The sequence below is a fragment of the Oncorhynchus keta genome, chromosome 11 (assembly GCF_023373465.1).
Source record: "Oncorhynchus keta strain PuntledgeMale-10-30-2019 chromosome 11, Oket_V2, whole genome shotgun sequence".
In the NCBI taxonomy this organism is placed as follows: Eukaryota; Metazoa; Chordata; class Actinopteri; order Salmoniformes; family Salmonidae; genus Oncorhynchus; species Oncorhynchus keta.
In genome coordinates this window covers 34,228,066-34,248,783 of record NC_068431.1, presented here as the reverse complement: position 1 = coordinate 34,248,783, position 20,718 = coordinate 34,228,066, and the positions used below count along the sequence as shown (strand labels likewise).

The window sequence follows — 20,718 nt, the reverse complement described above, 5'->3', positions numbered from 1 at the left end:
AGCAAAAGCACCACAAACGATTATGTTAGGTCTCCACCAAACCACAAGCACAGCCATTTTCCAGCGAAATATAGCATTCACAAAAAGCAGAAATAGAGAGAAAATGAATCACTAACCTTGAATTATCTTCATCAGATGACACTCATGGGACTTCATGTTACACAATACATGCATGTTTTGTTTGATAAAGTTCATATTTATATCAAAAATCAGTTTACATTGGTGTATTAGATTCACTAGTTCCAAAAACATCAAGTGATTTTGCATAGCCACATCGTTTCAACAGAAATACTCATCATAAATGTAGATGATAATACAAGTTATACACATGGAATTATAGATATACCTCTCCTTAATGCAACCGCTGTGTCAGATTTAAAAAAAAGTTTACGGAAAAAGCAACCCATGCAATAATCTGAGACGGAGCTCAGAACAGTAGCCAAATTAGCCGCCATGTTGGAGTAAAATACATGATAAATGTTTCCTTACCTTTGATGAACTTCATCAGAATGCAGTCCTAGGAATCCCAGGTCCACAATAAATGCTTGATTTGTTCAAAAATGTCTGTTATTTATGTCCAATTAGCTACTTTGGTTAGCGCGTTTGGTAAACAATTCCAAAGTCAGAAAGCGCGTCCACTATAATGTGACGAAATGTCCAAAAGTTCCGTAACAGTCAGTAGAAACATGTAAAACGGTGTACTCAATCAATCTTTAGAATGTTGTTTACATATATCTTGAATAACATTCCAACAGGAGAATTAGAATGACTTCAGATGACCGGTGGAATGCAGGTCCTTCCTCTGTGAACGCGCATGGTGAAAGCATGGTCAAATCGTGGCAGTGGTGACTATTTCCTGTCTCATTCGACCCCCCTTCACATTAGTCATCAGACAACGTTCTATTGACTGTTGACATCTAGTGGAAGGCGTAGGAAGTGAAAACTCATCCATATCTCGCTGTAATTTAAATGAGAGCTTGGTTGAAAATCTGCCACCCCCAGAAAAAATACAAACAGGAAGTGGAATTTCTCAGGTTTTTGCCTGCAATATGAGTTCTGTTATACTCACAGACATAATTCAAACAGTTTTAGAAACTTAAGTGTTTTCTATCCAATACTAATAATAATATGCATATATTAGCAACTGAGACTGAGGAGCTGGCCGTTTACAATGGGCACCTTTTCATCCAAGCTACTCAATACTGCCCCTGCAGCCATAAAAAGTTAAATCTTTTTTTCTTTCATAAATCTACACACAATGACAAAGCAAACACAGCTTTTTATTTTTTTCGCATAAAAAGTAAATAAATAAAATAGCACATTTGTGTAAGTATTCAGACCTTTGGTAGCAATACAGCCTCAATTCTTTTTGGGTATGACACTACAAGCTTGGCAAACCTGTATTTGGGAAGTTACTCCCATTCTCTGCAGATCCTCTCAAACTCTGTCAGGTTTGATGGGGAGCATCGCTGTACAACTATTTTCAGGTCACTCCAGAGATATTAGATCAGGTTCAAGTCCGGGCTCTGACTGGGCCACTCATGGACATTCAGAGACTTGTCCCGAAGCCACTCCTGCGCTGTCTTGGCTATGTGTTTAGGATCGTTGTCCTGTTGGAAGGTGAAACTTCGCCCCAGTCATCAAGGATCTCTCTGTACTTTGCTCTGTTCATCTTTATCTCGAGCCTGACTAGTCTTCCAGTTCATGCCACGGAAAAAGATCTCCACAGTTTGATGCTGCCACCACCATGCTTTACTGTAGGGATGGTGCCAGGTTTCCTCCAGATGTGACACTTGGCATTCAGGCCAAAGAGGTCAACCTTGGTTTCATCAGACCAGAGATTCTTATTTCTCATGGTCTGAGAGTCCTTTAGGTGCCTTTTGGCAAACTCCATGTGGGCTGTCATGTGCCTTTTCCCGAGGAGTGGCTTCTGTCTGTTTGGTGGAGTGATGCAGAGATGGTTGTCCTTCTGGAAGGTTCTCCCATATCTACCGAGGAACTCTGGCGCTCTGTCAGTGACCATCAGGTTCTTGGTCACCTCCCTGACCAAGGCCCTTCTTCCCTGATTGCTCAGTTTTGCTGGGTGGCCAGCAGAGTCTTGGTGGTTCCAAACTTCAATTTAAGAATGATGGAGGCCACTGTATTCTTGGGGACCTTCAATGCTGCAGACATTTTGGATACCCTTGTCCAGATCTGTGCCTTGACACAATCCTGTCTCGGAGCTCAACAGACAATTCCTTCGGCCTCATTGCTTGGTTTTTGCTCTGACATGCATGTGGGACTTATATAGACAGGTGTGTGCCTTTCCATATCATGTCCAATCAATTGATTGTACCACAGGTGGACTCCAAGTTGTAGAAACATCTCAAGGATGATTAATGGAAATAGGATGCACCTGAGCTCAATTTAGACTCTCATAGCAAAGGGTCTAAATACCGTACTTATTTTCACAAGGTATTTTTATTTTTTTATCAATTAGCAACATTTCTAAACCTTTTTTCACTTTGTCATTATGGGGTATTGTGTGTAGATTGATGACCATTTAAAAAACAATCCATTTTAGAATAAGTCTGTATCGTAACAAAATGTTGAAAAAGGAGAGAGAGGGAGCTTAATTAGCGTCTCCCGGTATGATGCAGTCAAGACGGGTGCTATGTAATCATATTTGATGATAAATAACCTCGCTATGGCAGCTATTAGTCTACTTTAACACAAGTTGGCTTGCTTGGTTGGTTCCTCTCCCTCCTCACTTCTTCCCGTTTCACTCTGTAACGGTTTTGACTTGAGGTTATTATTTATAGGGGTGCCAGGTAGGTTGTGCCTACCAGAGAAAACATTGGTTTCTCCTTTTAGTTTGGGTGGAATGAGTCCCATCTGGTCCGTCAAGTCTACACCAATACAAAGGACTTGTAAAAGTCAGGATGGAAATAAACTTTTCATAAACCTTTAAAACATTGGAAAGAACTTCAAAAACAACTATATTCTTTTGCGTGGGTTGTATTAGCAACACCAATGATTACACACACACATATAATAATATCACAATGAGTTCTGGTTCCTCCAGAAATGTCCTGTACCTCGGGCCTAAAAAGAGTCCAGCCCGGTAAAGGAGTTCAGTGAACTCAAGTGACTTTTGTCACGCAATGTTTGTCCGTTCATTCAAGTGTAGCGTAAACCCAGTATTAATCATACAATCAATATAACAATTATTTTACCACAGAACTTTTAACGCATATCAACTCTAAGTCCTCAACTACAACTAACTACATAAATCATCACCTTATACATGACATCAAAACAAATGAAATACCGTATACAAAAAGGTTTTAGTCAGTCGGTCAGTCAGACAATCCAATCCGCCAATAAATCTCCAGCGGAAAAGGCCACGAAGAACAGAGAGGTGTAGTCCAGGGACGCAAAGAGTGGATCCGATCCTGGTAAACTCTAAACACACGTTTAAACGGCAACAAAACAACGGAATAGAGAAGCTTCGGAACTGAGGGTTGAACACATCCGCATTCACGTCTCCATCACAACCCCACTTTTGCGCAGCTGATGCTGGCTATTTAATTGGGAATTAAAGGGAAAGCGCCCTATTGGAAGGAGCTGCACTGAGACGGTTCAGAAAAATTCAGGGCCGTCACAACTCGCTCACAGTAACTTACAGCTCCTCCCCCACAAGAGTGTGAGTAATAATATGGGGATGAGGTAGTTGGGTGTGCTAATTACAGATTGGCTGTGTACAGGTACAGTGATCAGTAAGCTGCTCTGACAGCTGATGCTTAAAGTTAGAAAGGGAGATATAAGACTCCAGCTTCAGTGATTTTTGCAATCTGTTCCAGTCATTGGCAGCAGAGAAGTGGAAGGAAAGGCGGCCAAAGGAAGTGTTGGCTTTGGGGATGACCAGTGAAATATACCTGCTGGAGCTCGTACTATGGGTGGGTGTTGCTATGGTGACCAGTGAGCTGAGATAAGGCGGGGCATTACCTAGCATAGACCTATAGATGTCCTGGAGCCAGTGGGTTTTGCGATGAATATGTATTGAGGGCCAGCCAACGAGAGCGTACAGGTCGCAGTGGTGGGTAGTATATGGGGCTTTAGTAACAAAATGGGTGGCACTGTGATAGACTGCATCCAATTTACTGAGTAGTGTTGTAGGCTATTTTGTAAATGACATCACCGAAGTCAAGGATGGGTAGGATAGTCAGTTTTACGAGGGAATGTTTGGCAGCATGAGTGAAGGAGACTTTGTTTGCGAAATAAGACAATTCTAGATTTAATTTTGGATTTGAGATGCTTGATATCAGTCTGGAAGGAGAGTTTACAGTGTAACCAGACACCTAGGTATTTGTAGCTGTCCACATATTCAGAACCGTCCAGAGTAGTGATGCTAGTCGGGCGGGAGAGTGCGGGCAGCAATCGGTTGAAGAGCTTGCACTTAGTTTTACTTGCATTTTTAAAGCAGTCGGAGGCCTCGAAAGGAGTGTTGTATGGCATTGAAGCTCGTTTGGAGGTTTGTTAGCATAGTGTCCAAAGAAGGTCCAGATGTATACAGAATGGTGTCGTCTGCGTAGAGGTGGCTCAGCTAATCACCAGCAGCAAGAGCGACATCATTGATATATACAGAGAAAAGAGTCGGCCAGAGAATTGAACCCTGTGGCACCCCCATAGACTGCCAGAGGTCCGGACAACAGGCCCTCCGATTTGACACACTGAACTCTGAGACGTAGTTGTTGAACCAGGCGAGGCAGTCATTTGAGAGCCAATGCTATTGATTCTGCCAATAAGAATGTGATGATTGACAGATTCGAAAGCCTTGGCCAGGTCGATGAAGACGGCTGCACAGTACTGTCTTTTATCGATGGTGGTTATGACATCGTTTAGGACCTTGAGCGTGGCTGAGGTGCACCCATTCTTGGAGGCAGGCCACTCGATTTCGTCTCTGCGTTATATTGGCATCGAACATGTCACCCTCCCTGGGAGAGGGGGTGACCTTGATAATTTATTGTTAAAACGAGAGGCTGCCTGGATCTTTAATTTAAAGACCTTTGCGCTCTTCGGTCTCAACGTAGACTTTGATCTGAAGCCATTCTTGTGATTATTGTGACTTTGCCATTGTAATTTTGTGTGTAAACTTGTATAGTCAAATTAATCTATGATCGTATGCTATCCATTTGTTTGTATGCTGTTCTTTGAATGACATTTTAATATTTGATTATTAACCAATGATATTAGCCCACTCCTGGCCATGATTACAGACACCTGTGTCTTTTGACACTATATAAACGAGTCATCCCGCAGTGTTTGTGATTATACCCTGATGAAGACAGCTTGGCTGTCGAAACGTTGGTATTACATTTTTTGCATCTGAGCTCCAAGAGTGTGCGACTCTTTTATTTTCAAGGTGCACCCATGACCAGCTCGGAAACCAGATTGCATAGTGGAGAAGTTGCGGTGGGATTCGAAATAGTAGGTGATCTGTTTGTTAACTTGACTGGCAGGGCAGGATGGATATAGGTCTATAACAGTTTAGGTCAAGAGTGTCTCTCCCAGTTTTCCAATCTTTGGGGATCTCAGACGATATGAGAGGTTGAACAGGCTAGTAATAAGGGTTGCAACAATTTTAGCGGATAATTTTTGAAAGAGAGGGTCCAGATTGTCTAGCCCAGCTGATTTGGTAGGGATCCAGGTGTTATAGCTTTTTCAGAACATCAGCTGTCAGGATTTGGATGAAGGAGAAGCGGTGGTGCTGGGTTGTGCAAGTTGCTACAGGGGGGTGCTGAGATGTTGGCCGGGGTATGGGTAGCCATGGCCAGCCATAGAAAAACGCTTAATGAAATGATCAATTATTGTAGATTTATCGGTGGTGACAATGTTTCCTATCCTCAGTGCAGTGGGCAGCTGGGAGGAGGTGCTCTTATTCTCCATGGACTTTACAGTGTCCCAAATCCTTTTGAAATTTGTGCTACAGGTTGAAAATTTCTGTTTGAAAAGCTAGCCTTAGCTTTCCTAACTGACTGAGTATATTGGTTCCTGACTTCCCTGAAAAGTTGCATATTGCGTGTGCTATTCGATGCTAATGCAGAACACCACAGGATGATATTGTGCTGGTCAAGGGCTGTCAAGTCTGGGGTGAACGAAAGGCTATATCTGTTCTTAGTTCTACATTTTTTTGAATGGGGCATGCTTATTTAAGATGGAGAGGAAATCACTTTTAAAAAGCAACCAGGCATCCTCTACTGACAGGATGAGGTCAGTATCCTTCCAGGATACCTGGGCCAGGTCGATTAGAAAGGCCTGTTTGCTGAAATATTTTAGGGAGTGTTTGACAGTGATGAGGGGTGGTTGTTTGACCGCGGACCCATTACACACACAGGCAAGGATCACAAAGATCCTGGTTGAAGACAGCAGAGGTGTATTTAGAAGGCAAGTTGGTCAGGATGATATCTAACAAGGGTGCTCATGGTTACGGATTTAGGGTTGTACCTGATAGGTTCCTTGATGATTTGTGTGAGATTGAGGGCATCTAGCTTAGATTGTAGGTCGGCCGGGGTGTTAAGCATGTCCCAGTTTGTCTCATCACAGTACGAACTCTGAAGATGGATGGGGGGCAGTCAATTCACATATGGTGTCCAGGGCAAAGCTGAGGGCTGAAGGTGGTCTTTAACAAGCGGCAACGGTGAGAGACTTGTTTCTGGAAAGGTGAATTTTTTAAAAGTAGAAGCTCGAATTGTTTGGGCATAGACCTGGATAGTATGACAGGACTCTGCAAGCTATCTCTGCAGTAGATTGCAACTCCGCCCCATTTGGCAGTTCTATCTTGTTGGAAAATGTTATTGTTAGGGATGGAAATTTCAGGATTTTTCATGGCCTTCCTAAGCCAGGATTCAAGCATGGCTAGGACATCTGGGTTGGCAGAGAGTGCTAAAGCAGTGAATAAAACAAACTTGGGGAGGAGGCTTAGTGTTAACATGCATGATACCAAGGCTTTTACAGTTACAGAAGTCAACAAATTAGATCACCTGGGGAATGGGAGTGGAGCTAGGTGCTGCAGGGCCTGGGTTAACCTCTACATAACCAGAGGAACAGAGGAGAAGTAGGATAAGGGTACGGCTAAAGACTATAAGAACTGGTCGTCTAGTATGTTCGGAACAGAGAGTAAAAGGAGCAGGTTTCTGGGCGTGGAAGAATAGATTCAAGTCCTAATATACAGACAAGGGTATGGTAGGATGTGAGTACAGTGGAGGTTAACTTGGGCATTGAGTGACGATGAGACTCTTCCTAGAGCTGGCCACCCGGCTTAACTTAGCAATCGAGGGATAAGGTCCTTGGTCAGGGAGGTGGCCAAGAATCAGATGGTCCCTCTGACAGAGCTCCAGAGTTCCTATGTGGAGATGGTTGTCCTTCTGGAAGGTTCTCCCATCTCTGCAGCACTCCACCAATCAGGCCTTTATGATAGAATGGCCAGACGGAAGCCACTCCTCAGGAAAAGGCCCGTGACAGCCTGCTTGGAGTTTGCCAAAAGTCACCTTCAGACTCTCAGACCATGAAAACAAGATTCTCTGGTCTGATGAAACCAAGATTGAACTTTTTGTCCTGAATGCTAAGCGGCACGTCTGGAGGAAATGTGGCACCATCCCTACGGTGAAGCATGATGGTGGCAGCAACTTGCTGTGGGGATGTTTTTCAAGGACTGGGAGACGAGTCAGGATCGAGCGAAAGATGAACAGAGCAAAGTACAAAGAAATCCTTGGAAACCTGCTCAGGACCTCAGACTGAGACGAAGTTTCGCCTTCCAACAAGACAACAACCCTAAGCATACAGCCTAGACCACGCAGGAGTGGATTCAGGACAAGTCTCTGAATGTCCATGAGTGGCCCAGCCAGAGCCCGGACTTGAACCCGATCAAACATCTCTGGAGAGACCTGAAAATAGCTGTGAAGCAACGCTCCCCATCCACCCTGACAGAGCTTGAGAAGATTGGGAGAAATTCCCCAAATACAGGTTTGCCAAGCTTGTAGCGTCAAACCCAAGAAGAATCGAGGCGGTAATCGGGTCTGAATACTTATGTACAGTGCCTTGCGAAAGTATTCGGCCCCCTTGAACTTTGCGACCTTTTGCCACATTTCAGGCTTCAAACATAAAGATATAAAACTGTATTTTTTTGTGAAGAATCAACAACAAGTGGGACACAATCATGAAGTGGAACGACATTTATTGGATATTTCAAACTTTTTTAACAAATCAAAAACTGAAAAAATGGGCGTGCAAAATTATTCAGCCCCCATAAGTTAATACTTTGTAGCGCAAACTTTTGCTCCAGATTACAGCTGAAGTCTCTGAATGATATGTCTACCAAATTTTGATGATAAATAAAGACTGAAATTTTTCCCATTCCTCCTGCAAAACAGCTCAGAGCTCAGTGAGGTTGGATGGAGAGCATTTGAAGAACAAGGAACACACCAGTTCTTTCCACAGATTCTGATTTGATTCGGTCTGGACTTTGACTTGGCCATTCTAACACCTGGATATGTTTATTTTTGAACCATTCCATTGGAGATTTTGCTTTATGTTTTGGATCATTGTCTTGGTGGAAGACAAATCTCCAAATCCCAGTCTCAGGTCTTTTCAGACTCCATCAGGTTTTCTTCCAGAATGGTCCTGATTTGGCCCATCCATCTTCCCATCAATTTTAACCATCTTCCCTGTCCCTGCTGAAGAAAAGTAGTCCCAAACCATGATGCTGCCACCACCATGTTTGACAGTGGGGAGAGTGTGTTCAGGGTGATGAGATTTCTTTTACGCCAAAATAACGTTTTGCATTGTTGCCAAAAAGTTCAATTTTGGTTTCATCTGACCAAAGCACCTTCTTCCACATGTTTGGTGTGAAACCAAAATGGAACTTGTGGCAAACTTTAAACAACACTTTTTTGGATATCTTTAAGAAATGGCTTTCTTCTTGCCACTCTTCCATAAAGGCCAGATTTGTGTAATATACGACTGATTGTTGTCCTATGGACAGAGTCTCCCACCTCAGCTGTAGATCTCTGCAGTTCATCCAGAAGATCATGGGCCTCTTGGACCATTCTGAAGTCTTCCTTGTATGGAGTCTGCAAAGTTTGAGAGGGACGGCCAGGTCTTGTCTTTGCAGTGGTCTGAGACAATCCATTTCAAAATCATAAAGCAAAGTGCTCCTTGGGATGTTTAAAGCTTGGGAAATCCAGGTTTAGTATCCAAATCAAAGTCCAAACCTGAATCCAACAGAATCTCGGAAAGAACTGGTGTGTTCTTGTTCTTCAAATGCTCCATCGCCTTTAACGGACCTCTGAGACTATCACAGTGCAGGTGCATTTATGGGAGACTTGATTACACACAGGTGGATTGTATTTATCATCATTAGTAATTTAGGTCAACATTGGATCATTCAGAGATCCTCACTGAACTTCTGTAGAGCAAAAGTTTGCTGCAAAGTGAAAGTAAAGGGGCTGAATAATTTTGCACGCCCAATTTTTCAGTTTTTGATTTGTTAAAAAAGTTAGAAATATCCAATAAATGTCGTTCCACTTCATGATTGTGTCCCACTTGTTGTTGATTATTCACAAAAAAATACAGTTTTATATCTTTGTTTGAAGCCTGAAATGTTTGAAGCCTTTTTATTCTTAATACATTTCCAAAAATGTTTAAACCAGTTTTTGCTTTGTAATTATGGGGTATTGTTTGTAGATTTATGAAGGGGGAAACAACCATTTTAATCAATTTTAGAAGAAGGTTGTAACATAACAAAATGTGGAAAAAGTCCAGCGGTCTGAATACTTTCCGAATGCATTGTATGTCTTTTTGGCTTCAAAGACATTAACACTTGTAGGCTATAACAAATCTGCATTGTCTTGCAGTGACAGAACGATAATTGAGGAATTGTAAATAATTAATGATTACCTAGTTGGGCTAACTTATTTTCTTCTTGATGTAGACCAACATCATCATCCTTTGCCTGCATCCCTACCTTTAGCCTGCCTGCCTCTGGTATAATGCATTTCCACCTGTCACTCTGATGGTTTTCATATAAGCATTGTAGGCTACTCGACTGTGCCCAGTTAATGTCTAACTGCCCACAAACTGAATAGCCTTATTCTAGCTGGGTACTAGACAGAGACACTGTCCGTTCAGCCACACCCCATGGAGCTCCACTATACCTACCTATACCGAGGCGCTGTCCATTCAGCGGTGCTGAATCACAGGCACGTCCTTACTGTGTAGATTTTTCTTCATTCCTTGGTCGAGTTTGTTTGTCTGTTTGTCCTTCCCGGTTGTAGGCTAAGTCATTCCTATGTGTGCCTTTTATTTCAGTGCATGTATAGGATTTATCTGGCTTAGTTTGCATTCGCGTCAGCTGTTTTATGCTCTGGTTACTTTCACATTGATGTCGGTATTTAGTGGGCATTGATAGCGTGTATTTTGCATCTGTCATTTTGCAGTGTATGCACTGCTCCACAAGTAGGATGAATGAGTCAATGTAGGCTACAGCATGTATGATGAGTTTGAGTAGTACGTTGTACAGGCTATTCCGCAGACCTTGAAACCAAATATAAAGCTCATATTGGGGTGGTAATGTCTGGGAGACATTTTGTTTTTGCTCTTCTACACAATTTTAAAACTCTAAAATGTTATTTGGCGAAGTACAGTAAATGAGCTTCAACTGGTGGATGTATTTCTACACCCCACTTTGCCACCCCCAAAACACAGCAACCCCATCCCCAAACTACTTCCCGCGGCCATGTAGATGACACAATTTCAGTTATTGTTGAATTATATTAATTTACGACAACCTCGTCTTGTTTTCTCCTCTTCCTCCCACCAGGAGGCGGCTTCCTACAAAAGAGTGCCAAGCTGTTCTTCCGCCGGCGCCGCCAGTGCAAGGACCCGGGTATGAGCCAGTCGCACAACGACTTGGTGTACCTGGAGCAACCTGTGACGGTGGACCGAGAGAAACGCACAGCCACATTCAGCCGGATGTTGAACCGCAAGCTGCTGCCCAAGAGCAAGAGCAAAGCCAACGGCTCCACAACCCAGACATCCACTCCCACCCTGGAGGAACAACACCCAGCCTGACTCTCCCTCCAATAGTTCTGGAGCACCCCACGCCACCTCTAACCCCTTCTTTAGTCCTCCAGCCCCCCACGCCGCCACTCCTACCACCTCTAATCCCTTCTTTAGTCCTCCAGCCCCCCACTCCAACACCCCTACCACCCACTTCTTCCCCTCATCTAGTCCTCCAGCACCCCACTCCACCACCCTTACCACCTGCCTCTTCCCCTCCTCTAGTCCTCCAGCCCCCCACTCCACCACCCTTACCACCTGCCTCTTCCCCTCCTCTAGTCCTCCAGCCCCCCACTCCACCACCCTTACCACCTGCCTCTTCCCCTCCTCTAGTCCTCCAGCCCCCCACTCCACCACCCTTACCACCTGCCTCTTCCCCTCCTCTAGTCCTCCAGCCCCCCACTCCACCACCCTTACCACCTGCTTCTTCCCCTCCTCTAGTCCTCCAGCCCCCCACTCCACCACCCCTACAACCCGCTTCTTCTCCTCATCTAGTCCTCCAGCCCCCCACTCCAACACCCCCTTACCACCAGCTTCTTCCCCTCCTCTAGTCCTCCAGCCCCCACTCCACCACCCCTACCACCTGCCTCTTCCCCTCCTCTAGTCCTCCAGCCCCCACTCCACCACCCTTACCACCTGCCTCTTCCCCTCCTCTAGTCCTCCAGCCCCCCACTCCACCACCCTTACCACCTGCCTCTTCCCCTCCTCTAGTCCTCCAGCCCCCACCCACCACCCTTACCACCTGCCTCTTCCCCTCCTCTAGTCCTCCAGCCCCCACTCCACCACCCTTACCACCTGCCTCTTCCCCTCCTCTAGTCCTCCAGCCCCCACCCACCTCCTCTTCCCCTCCTCTAGTCCTAGCCCCCCACTCCACCACCTCCAGCCCCCCCCCACTCCACCACCCTTACCACCTGCCTCTTCCCCTCCTCTAGGTCTCCAGCCCCCCACTCCACCACCTGCTTCTTCCCCCTCTTGTCCTCCAGCCCCCACTCCACCACCCTTACCACCTGCTTCTTCCCCTCCTCTAGTCCTCCAGCACCCCACTCCACCACCCCTACAACCCGCTTCTTCTCCTCATCTAGTCCTCCAGCCCCCACTCCACCACCCTTACCACCTGCCTCTTCCCCTCCTCTAGGTCTCCAGCCCCCTACTCCACCACCCGCTTCTTCCCCTCTAGTCCTCCAGCCCCCCACTCCACCACCCTTACCACCTGCTTCTTCCCCTCCTCTAGTCCTCCAACACCCCACTCCACCACCCCTACAACCCGCCTCTTCCCCTCCTCTAGTCCTCCAGCCCCCCACTCCAACACCCTTACCACCTGCCTCTTCCCCTCCTCTAGTCCTCCAGCCCCCCACTCCACCACCCTTACCACCTGCTTCTTCCCCTCCTCTAGTCCTCCAGCCCCCCACTCCACCACCCTTACCACCTGCTTCTTCCCCTCTAGTCCTCCAGCCCCCCACTCCACCACCCTTACCACCTGCTTCTTCCCCTCCTCTAGTCCTCCAACACCCCACTCCACCACCCCTACAACCCGCTTCTTCCCCTCCTCTAGTCCTCCAGCCCCCCACTCAACACCCTTACCACCAGCTTCTTCCCCTCCTCTAGTCCTCCAGCCCCCCACTCCACCACCCTTACCACCTGCTTCTTCCTCCAGCCCCCTCTACCACCCCCAACCCGCTTCATCTCCTCATCTAGTCCTCCAGCCCCCCACTCCAACACCCTTAACACCTGCTTCTTCCCCTCTAGTCCTCCAGCCCCCCACTCCACCACCCCTACCACTCGCTTCTTCCCCTCTAGTCCTCCAGCTCCCCATGCCGCCTCCACCCCTACCACCTTGCACTGACTGAGAGATCCCACTTCCCGATCCGTGAATCATACACTACTGGTTGGGAAAACTTTATCTTTATCTCCCTTCCTCCTGCTCTTCCTTCACCCTCACCTTTTTTTGAAGCAGACATATTTGACAGGAAGTTTATCTGTTTGGGTGATGCTAATTTGAATAACTTTCACCTTCATGCCGTTTCATGAGATCATTTTTTTGTTTGATTTAAGTTTACCGTTTGTTTACATCATTATTGAAACATTCTGTATGTATGGCCTTCTAAACCACGAGAAGAACTACTGGTGGCCAACCTGGACCCTTGTCCAATCAGAGGGTAGTAAGGGCAACCTGATGGGATCTAATGGAAGGTGGACCAAAGGAGTGAAGAATGGTGTTGACAACTCCACCAATATCATATTTTTTGCACTCAGAACAGCCTCAATTCGTCGGGACATGGACTCTGCAAGGTGTCGAAAGCGTTCCACAGGGATGCTGGCCCGTGTTTACTCCATTGCTTCCCACAGTTGTCAAGTTGGCTGGATGTTCTTTGGGTGGTTGAGCATTTTTGATACACACAGGAAACTTTTGAACAAGAAACACCCAGCAGCGTTGCAGTTCTTGACACAAACCGGTGCGTATGGCACCTACTACGATACCCTGTTCAAAGGCACTTAAGTTTTTCGTCTTGCCCATTCACCTTCTGAATGGCACACATACACAATGCATGTCTCAATTGTCTCAAAGCTTAAAAATCCTTCTTTAACTGGTCTCTGCTTCTTCATCTAAACTGATTGAATTAGATTGAACAAGTGATAGAAATAAGGGTTCATAGCTTTCAACTTGATTCACCAGGTCAGTCTGTCATAGAAAGAGCACATTCCTATTGTTTCTTCAGTCAGTGTATAGAAGCAGCTTGTGTACTGTAGGCCCTATGTGATTGAGATAGGTGTTTGATGTGTTGTCAAGGGAACCAGTCTGTTCCACTGTAAGGTTGATACTAGTGGGAGATGATAAAGCCTAACATTGTAATACAAGACATCTTATCTAAAATAAATTCACATACAAACCTCAGAGCTACTGTGAAAATCATATGCTAGACTAAATATTTCAGACATAACAGTTATGACAGTTCTGTAAATAACACATCGAAAGAGGTAAATGTCATTCATCCGTTATCTGACACTGAAACAATTTTGGGAAGATCAAAATTAATTTTTAATATATAGTTCATTGAGTTTTGTATTGTCCACTATAAACACTATTTCAAAACAGTGCAGCGACATCATGGAGAAGATGAATTTATTTTTTATATATTAACATTTTTGAATTTTTTGTATTATCACTTTTCTTTTATAAGCTATTGCAGTGTTTTAAAATGATATGCTGTTTCCTGTGGTCTTCTGACCTAAAGATGCCCTCTTTACACAACAACTGTCTGGGGTTGGTGAAGTGGTAACTAGAACCCCAATGATCTCATATGCTGAGCGAGGGAAAGAAAGTGATACTACCCCAAGGCATACTTATTGCAGTGTTCACTAAAATGCAGTGTTGATGCACACATGCATTTCCACTGAATTACTTGTTTTTGCTGTTTTTTGTTTTAAAAATGACATGTATCGGAGCTTTAAACATTATCTTAACTGAAAAGGGTGATGAGGAAAGTTTGGGAAATCTGAATGGTTTCACTGCTTTGGGCTTTTACTTAGCTAATGATTGTACTGTTATTTTTCTTAAACCGGTAAATTAAATGAATGTTGTCTTCGAGATGAATTCCCTTTGTTAACTACTGTTTTTCTTCTCAGCAAATGAACCTCCTGAGAGGACTGCTATACTCTTACCGACATGATGGCAGTACTCAAGATGGACGTAGTAGTCAGATGCCCTACTGTTTAAAATACTTTTGAAAAGACAGGAGAACAGCTCTTCTACTAGTGTAGCAGAGACAAATTGTAGTGGTAGGGTTAACCTCTTGGAAATGGTCCATTTTTCAGGTATGAACAGTCTTAGAATGACCTGGGGCCTGTGTGACCCTGGCCTTGCTATCCCTGGCTGTGCTTTCTATGCCTATCAGCTGGTGTTTTCAGAGGACTTGTGAATGTTGCTATATGGCTTGAAAGGCTTTGAGATGAGAGAGGGGCCAGTTCGATTTCAGCCTCTCAACAACCCATATGAAAACAGAATAATCAAGGAGCCCTGATTTAAAAATAAAATAAAAAATCATATCCATGTATGACTGACTGATTACACTGGGGCATCTGGTTCCTGGAAAAACATGCATGCCATTTATGTTGATCTAGAACAACCACATTAATGAAGTTATCTCCTGTATGTACTGTATGGGTTATATTTGAAGTGGTGGACCATAGGGCAGTTTGGGCAAATGCCAGATGGCCTGGTCTGTTTTTTTGCCAATTGGGCCTGTCAAAATGTAGTGCAAAATTGTTAGTTAGCTAGTAATGAGGGCCTTTCCCTAATGAGGGAAAGAAATTGCCCAGGATGGGCATTGAACAAAATGGGCAGGTGTGTTAAATGCCTAGGCTGATGTCTGGTACCAATCTCTTGCTGTTTGAAAAGTTGTGGGTCAAATATTGACATGGGCTGCTGGTAGAGTTTCCAATGGCCTGACTGCTCCCTGTTTTAGTAAATAAGTGCCCTTTTAGAGCGATCTTGCAGATTGAGGCGTTTGCTGATGCCCGAAGTCCTCTAAAAACCATGTAAAAAGAATGTGGGAAGTTTTAACCATGCTAACTTGTTTCTCAGCCTATAACATGGCTACTGACAAGTGCAAGATTATGCATTTCACTCGGCAGTGGGCCTGTGTTTGATCAAACTGCTTCCTGCCATTTAATATTGGCATTGGCTCTGTGAAATGCACAGAACCTGGTTGACTGATTATATTGAATGTCAGTCAATGCCATGCAGGGATTATGACTAATGAATTATTGACATATCAGGTTTATCATTTTGAGCAATAAATATTGTCTGAATAACCACCGAAGTGTGCTGTTCTCTTTCAAGCTGTGAAAAAATGCTTGTTAGCCCTATTAAAAAAAGGTTATGTATTAAAGTTGGGGCCACACCTATTTTATGCAATTAAATGCTTATGTAATGCAGTGTTTATATGGAGATCACATCTACAGTTGAAGTCGAAGTTTACATACACCTTAGCCAACTACATTTAAACTCAGTTTTTCACAATTCCTGACATTTAATCCTAGTAACAATTCCCTGTCTTAGGTCAGTTCATTTTAAGAATGTGAAATGACAGGATAATAGTAGAGAATTATTTATTTCAACTTTTATTTCTTTCATCACATTCCCAGTGGGTCAGAAGTGTACATACACTCAATCAGTATTTGGTAGCATTGCCTTTAAATTGTGTAACTTGGGTCAAAAGTTTCGGGTAGCCTTCCACGAGCTTCCCACAATAAGTTGGGTGAATTTTGGTCCTTCCTCATGACAGACCTGGAGTAACTGAGTCAGGTTTGTAGGCCTCCTTGCTCGCACACGCTTTTTCAGGTCTGCCCACAAATGTTCAATAGGTTTGAGGTCAGGGCTTTGTGATGGCCACTCCAATACCTTGACTTTGTGGTCCTTAAGCCATTTTACCACAACTTTGGAAGTATGCTTGGGGTCATTGTCCATTTGGAAGACCCATTTGCGACCAAACTTTAAGACTGACGTCTTGAGATGTTGCTTCAATATATCCACATAATTATCCTACCTCATGATGCCAACATAACGATGGTCATTATGGCCAAACAGTTCTATTTTTGTTTCATCAGACCAGAGGACATTTCTCCAAAAAGTACCGTCTTTGTCCCCATGTGCAGTTGCTAACCGTAGTCTGGCTTTTTTATGGTGGTTTTGGAGCAGTGGCTTCTTCCTTGCTGAGTGGCCTTTCAGGTTATGTCGATATGGGACTCGTTTTTACTGTGGATATAGATACTTTTGTACCTGTTTCCTCCAGCATCTTCACAGGGTCCTTTGCTCTTGTTCTGGGATTGAATTGCACTTTTCGCACCAAAGTACGTTCATCTCTAGGAGACAACGTGTCTCCTGGTGTTTATACTTGCGGTCCCATGGTGTTTATACTTGCGTACTATTGTTTGTACAGATGAATGTGGTACCATCAGGTGTTTCGAAATTGCTCCCAAGGATGAACCAGACTTGTGGAGGTCTACAATGTTTTTTTCTGAGGTCTTGGCTGATTTCTTTTGACTTTCCCATGATGACAAGCAAAGAGGCACTGAGTTTGAAGGTAGGCCTTGAAATATATCCACAGGTACACCTCCAATACACTGAAATGATGTCAATTAGCCTATCAGAAGCTTCTAAAGCCATGACATAATTTTCTGGAATTTCCAAGCTGTTTAAAGGCACAGTCAACTTAGTGTATGTAAACCTCTGACCCATTGGAATTGTGAAATAATCTGTCTATAAACAATTGTTGGAAAAATGACTTGTCTTGTGCACAAAGTAGATGTCTTAACCGACTTGCCAAAACTATAATTTGTTAACAAGAAATTTGTGGAGTGGTTGAAAAACTAGTTTTTGTAAACATATGACTTTAACTGTGTGTGTGTGGGGGTATATATATATGTATATATATGTATATATATATATATATATATATACTACTCAAAAAAAATAAAGGGAACACTTAAACAACACAATGTAACTCCAAGTCAATCAAACTGTCCACTTAGGAAGCAACACTGATTGACAATACATTTCACATGCTATTGTGCAAATGGAATAGACAACAGGTGGAAATTATAGGCAATTAGCAAGACACCCCCAATAAAGGAGTGGTTCTGCAGGTGGGGACCACAGACCACTTCTCAGTTCCTATGCTTCCTGGCTGATGTTTTGGTCACTTTTGAATGCTGGCGGTAGTTTCACTCTAGTTTTAGCATGAGACGGAGTCTACAACCCACACAAGTGGCTAGGTAGTGCAGCTCATCCAGGATGGCACATCAATGCGAGCTGTGGCAAGAAGGTTTGCTGTGTCTGTCAGCGGAGTGTCCAGAGCATGGAGGCGCTACCAGGAGACGTGGAGGAGGCCGTAGGAGGGCAACAACCCAGCAGCAGGACCGATACCTCCGCCTTTGTGCAAGGAGGAGCAGGAGGAGCACTGCCAGAGCCCTGCAAAATGACCTCCAGCAGGCCACAAATGTGCATGTGTCTGCTCAAACGGTCAGAAACAGACTCCATGAGGGTGGTATGAGGGCCCGACATCCACAGGTGGGGGTTGTGCTTACAGCCCAACACCGTGCAGGACGTTTTTCATTTGAAAGAGAACACCAAGATTGGCAAATTCGCCACTGGCGCACTGTGCTCTTCACAGATGAAAGCAGGTTCTGCACATGTGACAGTCTGGAGACACCGTGGAGAATGTTCTGCTGCCTGCAACATCCTCCAGCATGACCGGTTTGGCGGTGGGTCAGTCATGGTGTGGGGTGGCATTTCTTTGGGGGGCCGCACAGCCCTCCATGTGCTCGCCAGAGGTAGCCTGACTGCCATTAGTTATTTTTTGGAGTGTGACTCCAAATCCAAACCTCCATGGGTTGATACATGTGATTTCCATTGATAATTTTTGTGTGATTTTGTTGTCAGCACATTTAACTATGTAAAGAAAAAAGTATTTAAAAATAATATTTCATTCATTCAGATCTAGGATGTGTTATTTTAGTGTTCCCTTTATTTTTTTGAGCAGTGTGTATATATATATATATATATATATATATATATGTAGAGATATTGTTTTTTTTTTTTTTTTAATATATGGGGATTGGAAATGATGCAGACAATTACATTGATGGAAACTACAATCTATCTGCACTATTAAAGCTGATCTACTCCCTTTGACACTTTTAGTTGAAAACAATCACAGTAAGGTACTTTATTGTTACCCAGTATTGATTTGACATTGCGATACAAACGGCTGCATTGAACCTTCAATACTGTTGGTTCTCATACCCTCCTTTGCAGCCCACTCGACGCCTAGAGAAGGAGGCACTTTCTGGGGAGAGGCCCCAGCAGACCCCCCGGCTGCCCAGGAAGACGCAGAAACAGCTGGAGGACCCGGAGCTGCCTGATTCTGACGAGTACGCTGACTTCACAGGCAAAAGAGTAGAGTACACCACCACCATAGTTGGAGATGAGACCAGCTCTGCTGTGCAGAGTATCCAACAGGTGGGTGGGCCACACTGGACATGTGTTAGTCTGATCATCAATGTTAGCAGTTATATGAGGTTAGAGATTCTACTCATTACAATTGGGTCCACCTGTCTGTGATAAATGTCTTATAGTATTTTGGTCGTGGATAAGTGGAGTTTTTGAATTTTCCATGTTATCCACAACAACATGTGTAGATTGTGTGAGCCTATCATACTGTTAGTAGTGTATGATCTGACCCAATGTGACTGGTGTCCTCAGCCTCCTGTACCAACATCACAGTGACCCCCATCACCTCCCATGCCCCTTCCCAGTTCACCAGCCTGCAGCCCAGCCACCTGACGGCAAGTGACCACCGGCCCCTCACCCTAGACAGCTCCATCCTCACTGTCACCTTTGACGCAGTCACTGGCTCCGCAATGCTACACGACCGGCCCACCGAGCTCACAGCCGAGACGGTGGAGCCAGGTGGTGATGGAACTGGGCCACAGTCGGTCGCCCACTTCATCAACTTGACCACCTTTGTCAACCCAATCCAGGGCCAACTCCTGGAAGCACCCACCTTGGCCTGGAGGCCCGTCACGCAAGCTGAGGGGTTCCAGGTCACCAGGCCAACACAATACAGCATATGTTCAGCTACAAGACTGGAGAGGGGAGGTGCTGATCACCTCACAGTCCTGGTGGTGAAGGATAGTGGATAGTCTACACACATGGTATGCCGATTCTTATTATGAAGGCCTATGTGGACTAGAGACCTTGAACGCTGTCACCGAAATGCCTATGTTACATTTTCCCCAAAATACATCCCTGGAACAAGAGCACATTGATGGAGGATGATAGCATTTACAAGAACCAAGAGCCACTTTGTCTTACGTCAACATTAGTTGTTCCTTTCTTTAAGTGTAAAAAAAACTAAACATAGAGGAAGCTGTTTACAGAGATGGATGTACAGTTAAAATGATTTTGCTGCATTGTTTCTTTGGTCAAAACTGCACAGGTTGACTTATCAACATAAACAAAAGTATGCTATTGAATCATTTGTGAATTTTAAACATGCATGTCTCACAATATTTACATACTATATATACAAAAGTATGTGGACACCACTTCAAATTGGTGGATCCAGCTATTTCAGTCACACCCTTTGCTGACAGGTGTATAAAATTGAGCACACCGCCATGCAATCTCCATAGACAAATATTGGCAGTAGAATGGTTTCCTAAAGAGCTCAGTGACGTGGCACCGTCATTGGATGCCACCAAATTTTGCCCTGCCAGAGCTTCACTGGTCAACTGTAAGTGCTGTTATTGTGAAGTGAAAACGGCTAGGAGCAACAACAGCTCAGCTGGGAAGTGGTAGGCCACACAAACTCCCAGAATGTAACCGTTGAGTGCTTATTAAGCGCAGAGCACAGAAAAATCGTCCTTCCTCGGTTGCTGCACTCACTAATGAGTTCCAAACTGCCTCTGGAAGCTATGTCAGCGCAATAACTGTTCTTCAGGAGCTTAATGAAATGGGTTTCTATGGCCGAGCAGCCGCACCACGCCTAATATCACCATGCACAATACCAAGCATCAGCTGGAGCAGTGTATAGCTCGCCGCAATTAGACTCTCAAGTA

General features: G+C 44.5%; 1 protein-coding gene and 1 long non-coding RNA gene across 9 annotated transcripts in view; one reads left to right on the top strand and one right to left on the bottom strand.

Annotated features, from left to right (window-relative positions):
• The window catches only part of LOC118390094 (C2 domain-containing protein 2-like), a 28,928-nt gene extending 17,295 nt beyond the window's left edge, over window positions 1–11,633 (top strand). Inside the window, exon 13 of the mRNA XM_035780315.2 lies at window positions 10,859–11,633. Coding sequence (XP_035636208.1) covers window positions 10,859–11,109 — 251 coding nt within the window. The 3' untranslated portion in view covers window positions 11,110–11,633. The remainder of the gene's footprint in view (window positions 1–10,858) is intronic.
• On the bottom strand, window positions 11,368–12,910 carry LOC127906165 (uncharacterized). Of its 8 annotated transcripts, none has more exons than XR_008060497.1 (5): window positions 12,772–12,910; window positions 12,257–12,523; window positions 12,105–12,211; window positions 11,734–11,787; window positions 11,368–11,517 (listed from the first exon to the last, which is right to left on the bottom strand). It is a non-coding gene; the product is annotated as an uncharacterized LOC127906165 (long non-coding RNA). The 8 variants fall into 8 exon arrangements; XR_008060496.1 differs by lacking the exon at window positions 12,105–12,211 and adding an exon at window positions 12,009–12,053; XR_008060498.1 differs by lacking the exon at window positions 12,105–12,211 and having other exon boundaries at window positions 12,212–12,307; window positions 12,362–12,523.
• Between the last annotated feature and the right edge of the window lie 7,808 nt (window positions 12,911–20,718).